Genomic DNA, 6,171 nt, shown 5'->3' on the forward strand with positions numbered 1-6,171 from the left:
TATATATATATATATATATATATATGTATACTAGCAGAAACACCGCCCTCCGGATGGTTTTCTGCTGACCACACGATGATATTTCCACATTTGATTCGCAATTCTAATGATTTTTAGGACATTTTAAATCAAATTACTTTTTGTATTATAGTGTCGCTTGTTTAGTAAATATTGCTTTCATTATTTTATCACAGTCATAATCTCTCTTTTTTAAACAAACATCAAGGTAGTTCAACTACGTTTAATGTGCCAAGAAATAGCAGCGATCACATAGAGATATTTTAATACCTAAAGCGTATCAAATAACCATAGCAGAAAATTCACTTGCAAATTTTTAGATAGCGACGGAAAGGAAATAAGTCACATGAGTTCGAAGCTGCAGTATGTTTTAATAAATTGTCCAATATAATTCATTTGCAGTATGTATAAACAATAAACTGAAGGCATTTACACAGCGAATTTAAGTCAATAAAATACCAGATTTCTTCATCTGAAATAACGAAATAAAGCTAGAAATGAAAAAATTGCAATGAATATATATTAAGTAGATTATTATTAATGAAAACAATAAGTGACGAGAGAGAGAGAGAAAGTGAGAGACTGTGTAGCAAATGAAAACGAAAAATTTTGCCAGAACATATTAATATTGTTAATCAGATTTTAAAACCTACTCTGCAGTGAACGTAAAGCTTGGCTACAAATATTTAATTTTTATCAATAACAATAGACGCTTCAAAAGTGCCTTTCTATCGATATAAATTCTTTTCTACTCAGGGTACAAGGCCCGAAATTTTGGGGGAGGGGACCAGTCGATTAGATCGACCCCAGTGTGCAACTGGTACATAATTCATCGACCCTGAAAGGATGAAATGCGATGTCGACCTCAGCGGAATTTGAACTAAGAACGTAATGACATACGAAATACCGCTACGCATTACGCCCGGCTTAGCTGTGAGTGATGCTGAGATTCAATCATTGATGAATCTCTTGGTCTGAGCAAGTATAAAGATCTTGGAATAGAAATTGGCAAAATGTGGAACCTCAAGAGAGTCAAACTTATGACTATTATGGAGGGTGTGACTAACTTACTCATGGACATCACAGAAATTTATATGTAGATATATAGCTGAATCAATCTGTTATATATACTTATCATTAATAATTGGTAGAACTTACATAGGTGTGCATAGATAGATGGATGGATGGATGGATGGATACACACACTTACATAGAAGTCTGGTGCTGTAAGAACACATGGGATTGGCGTTTCCTTACTTTTTCAGAGATACTCAAATTTAAAATGATCTAATATAACGATATCATTCATCCGGCATGTGTTGAAATACGCCAAAACAATTTGATTCCTCACAAATATATGTTACTTTACACATAATTTGTGTTAATTCTAGTTACTGAAATTTGCTAGAAAGCATATTTTGCTTTAAACTAGTATCTCCTCGTAGACACAATTGTCAGTAATCATACTGTTTCCATTTCTCTCAGCCAATATTTTTACATTAGCCTTCTTTCGAACTCTAGATAGTGCAACATACAGATGTCCATGTGAAAAGAATTGTGTCGGAAGATATATCCCAATTTGTTCAAAAGTCTGTGCCTTGTTGCACGTGAAGGCAAAAGCTGGCTTGACAGGAAATTGTTTTCGTGTAAATGTGAATGGAAATTCCATTTCTTGAGATACATGTCGCATGCTTGGGATTAGCAGACTTGGTCCTACATAAGGATCAGAAGTAACTTCAGCCTCAGTAACATGATCATGTAAACTGACAATGGGGTAGCGTGTGCCATTGCAATGTCCACTAGTAGCATCTAAATTTCTCAGAAGCATTATGTAGTATTTTTTTCTTCAGTTTCAGAATGTGTGATAGAAACCCCGATGGTGTAAGTTTGTTGATCAACTCGATTAGGTACAGAGTTTCATTATAAACTGTATTTGAGATTCTTCCTATTTTTAGCTCACCGGAGATCAACAGAAAATCATTCACAAATTGTGCTACTTCATTTGTTGGAGTAACAATGGTTCTATTTGTAAACCACACAGTCTGTGAAGTTATTTTTTTAGGTCAGCATATACAAAATCACATAGACCTGACAGAGTACCACTTTCAAGGCAAAAGGGATTGGATAGCTTGATTTTGAATTCATCTAGGCTTTTTTCAACAGAAATGTTACCATTTCCTACACCAAAAAGGTAATTAGCAAACTCTCTTTCATCTGATTGACCTTCTATAAGAAGTCTTAGATTGGTTGTCAACTCCAGTACTTCCACATGATCCCAAAGAAAAGATCTCTTTAGTGTTGCACCATTATTTTGAAGTAGAATATTCTCCTCTAGAGAGAGGAAGAGAGAGAGGGGGAGAGAGAACATTACAAACATTGAATGAAAATATGCATGAAATAAAAAGATCGTATTAGTGAAAGCTCGTTAAAAACTATCTTGCTTAGCGTGCTAAAAATAGCAGTGGTCACATAATTATTATTGTAAGGCTTATAGCGTTCCAAGCAGCCATACCAACAAAATCACGTTTTTATTAAAAAAGAAAATTATACTGATATATTAAAGAATTTTCATTTTATCAAAAATCTTTATTTCACAAACTCCGGATAATAACTCCTAATATTCTTGAAATTGTGCCTCTTATCGAAGTTATATAGCTATTATAAAATTATCATTTATGAAAATAGAGGCGAGCGACGTTGGGAGACTGTTGCAAATAAAAACGTAAAATGTTTCCTGCAAAGAATTAATATTGCTTATTATTAAACATTAAAATCTACTCCGCAGTGAATGTAATGAATATTTAAATTCTCGAGAATTTGGAGTTAAAAATTCAATAAACAACAGAAATCGAAATTATAGGAAATTTCTTAGAACATGAATTTATAGAAATACTTCCAGACGATCATATATATATATATAAACCACAATTATTTAATTCATCCATGAAAATCCACAATCACTCACAGAAAAATTTAATAAGTAAACACACTAAAAAGACCTATAATAAAAATCAAAGTAATAAATATTAAGATAGTAAAAATATATATCTAATAATAACGATGTAGAAAATTCCAATTATATTAATTCAAAATTTAAATCTAGAAAAGAACCCCCGTATAATAGGGATATACAGATTTTAGAGGATAATATTTGGAAGGTGGTGAAAAATATTAAACTTCATAAATACTCAAATAGACATAATGATTATTTAAGAAATCTAGCTATTAAAATAAAAGAAATGCGAAGTATGGAGGGAATTATAGTACAATCAGATAAAACTAGGAACCTGTATAAACTAGATGTTAAATTATGTGATAACCTATTAGAGAAAGAAATTGATAAAAAATGTAAAATTATTTATTTTATAAATAAGGCCTCTAAATTAATAATGATGAAATATGAGTTAGATAATAAAACTGAAACTTATGTACCTATGCCCCCTAGAATTACTTTGAAAGACCATAAGGATAATTTTTATTCTGACCCTAAAGTTATGTAAATTAAGTAAAATCATTTTAGATGAATATATAGATAGATTAAATGATATTAATTACCTTAAACTATGGAATAATACTATAGATACTTTAAAATGGCTTAATAACATTAAAGATAAAACTAGATATAAATTTATTCAAATAGATATAGATAATTATTATTCTTCTATTAATGAGATTGTACTTAAGGCCCTAATTTAACCATGAAGAAGGTAGGTATGACTTATGATGAAGTTAATGTAGTTAAAAGGGTTAGGAAATCGTTGATTAAATATAATAAGTTGTGGGCTAGGAAAGATACTAGGGACGATTTTGATATACCAATGGGGCACCCGATTCAGCACAGGTAACTGATTTAGTAAGTATATATTTATTATTAGAACTTCAACTTGAAAACTTAAAATTGGAGGGTGGTTTATATAGGGATGACCTCTTATTACTAACTAAGAATTGCATCAATAGAACACTAGAATTATATAAGAAGAGACTATATAGTTTTTTTAAAAGAGATGGATTAAAGATTACTATATATAATGAGAATTATAATGTGAATTATTTAGATGCTAATTTTTTTATTTAATAACAGGTAAGACCCAACCATTCCATAAAATTAATGAAATCATTAGATATATTAATGCTAATAGTAATCATCCACCCTCAATTAAGAAATTGTTAACATATAATATAGGTAAGAGAATATCGTTACTTTCTTCTACTTCTGAGATTTTCCAAAAACATGCACCTTATTATAATGAAGCCCTTCGTGAGGCGTGATATACTAATAATATTAAATTCTTTAGTAATTCGAATTATAATTATAATATCAAAGATTATAATATTAATGATCCATTTATTTTCTATAATAATAAACATAACATTAAGAAATATGATAAGGTCTATTTAGGTAATAATGGTAAGAATAATAGGTATTATGATAATAAAAAACATACACATAATTATAATGGACAAAATAATAAGATTAAATTTAATTCATTTAATGATAATAATAAATTTAATAATATAAATAATAAATATAATAATATCAATAATATTCTACTATTAATAATGTTGGTAACATTATTTCTTATTTTAATAGATATAAGTTAAATTAAATAAGTTTTACAAATATAAATTAAATACTTATTCTAATAATAATAATAAGGACCAGGATATAATTAATTGTACATGTAGATATAAGACCAAATGTAAATTTAATAATAAATGTGATTTGAAGGATGTGGTGTATAAATATATAGTGACTTTAATAGATAGGAATAAATTTAATGGTTATAATTTAAATAATATTTACATAGGATCGACTTCGAATAAAATTAAATTACGTGTGGCTCGACACATGAATCCCTTTAAAAATAGAAATTTGATTAATTCTACTGGCCTTAGTAAATATATTTGGGAACTAAAATCTAACAATATTAAGTACATTTTAAATTGGGAGATAGTTTGTAAGGCGAAATCTTATCGCATAGGTAGTAATTTTTGTATGTTGTGTACAAATGAATTTAAGGAGATAGTATTAAATAATAATACTATTTTGATTAACTCCCTTGATGAACGTAAGATTAAATGTAGACATAAATTAAATTGTTTATATAATAAGTTTAGCTAATTGTGTGTGTGTATATATATATATATATATATATATATATATATATGAACCCTATTTTATGTTTACTAATTGTAGTAGTTATAATTTGTAATTATAAAGTGTGTATTAATTAGTACGATAATATTTTTAGTGAATATTATCTATTAATTAAATGATGCTATGATTTTTATAACATAAATAATTTAAATATTTTAGTTAATTTATTTTATTTAATTATTTTAATTTATTGTATTTTAGCTTCTTTTATGTATATTATCTAATTTACATATTTTAGTTTTAATTTATTAGACTTTAAAATTAGTTAGAATTTAAAATTTTCCAGTAAATGTTTATATTACAGTTAATTTTTTATTATGATTAAAGCTAAAAATACATTTTGATTTTATAAATAAAACTTAAATACATATTTATATATCTCTTGATTATATTACTTTTCTTTACGCCATATTTTCACGCGACGTAATTCTAATAAACGCTAAGTTAAAAGTATAACGTTTAAAATTTTTGTTTAAACTAAAGCTTCGATGAGATAAGTATTACATTTATTTTCAATAATATTGTTCAATGTTTTTTCTTTTGTTTATTGGTAAAATAAGTATTTTCTATATAAATTCATTTGATATTTATTGTTAGTTGATATATATATACATTGATTTTATTATTATTATTGTATTTTGACCTGACAATTAAGCTATATTTTTGAATAGAATTAATTTTCGATCGATTTATTTTGAATCGACTTGATTTTTATTCTATTCTTTATTTGAAAACATGGTTATGAAACACGTGTAGTCACTTTTACTATTTTAATATTCATTACTTTGTACATTTTTGATTCGTAGTGTGTTTTGTTCTTATATTTTTCCATATGTGATTGTAGATTTACATGGATGACTTAAATAATTGTGGGGTTTTTCTCTAAATTATATATTTATATATTATTTATTGTGAAATTTAATTTCATTTTGATAAATTAAATTGAATTTTTCCCAGTAAATTTGGAATTTTTGTCCCTAATATATATATATATA

At 27.0% G+C, this 6,171-nt stretch overlaps 2 protein-coding genes across 2 annotated transcripts in view; one reads left to right on the forward strand and one right to left on the reverse strand.

Annotated features, from left to right (window-relative positions):
- LOC106873447 (FMRFamide receptor) overlaps positions 1 to 6,171 on the forward strand; it is a 287,894-nt gene that overhangs the window by 52,583 nt on the left and 229,140 nt on the right. The window lies entirely within an intron of this gene.
- On the reverse strand, positions 1,442 to 1,846 carry LOC106884304 (uncharacterized). The gene has a single exon (XM_014935616.1). It carries the CDS (start codon positions 1,844 to 1,846, stop codon positions 1,442 to 1,444), a length of 405 nt encoding a protein of 134 aa, XP_014791102.1.

This window comes from Octopus bimaculoides, chromosome 4, assembly GCF_001194135.2.
Source record: "Octopus bimaculoides isolate UCB-OBI-ISO-001 chromosome 4, ASM119413v2, whole genome shotgun sequence".
In the NCBI taxonomy this organism is placed as follows: domain Eukaryota; kingdom Metazoa; phylum Mollusca; class Cephalopoda; order Octopoda; family Octopodidae; genus Octopus; species Octopus bimaculoides.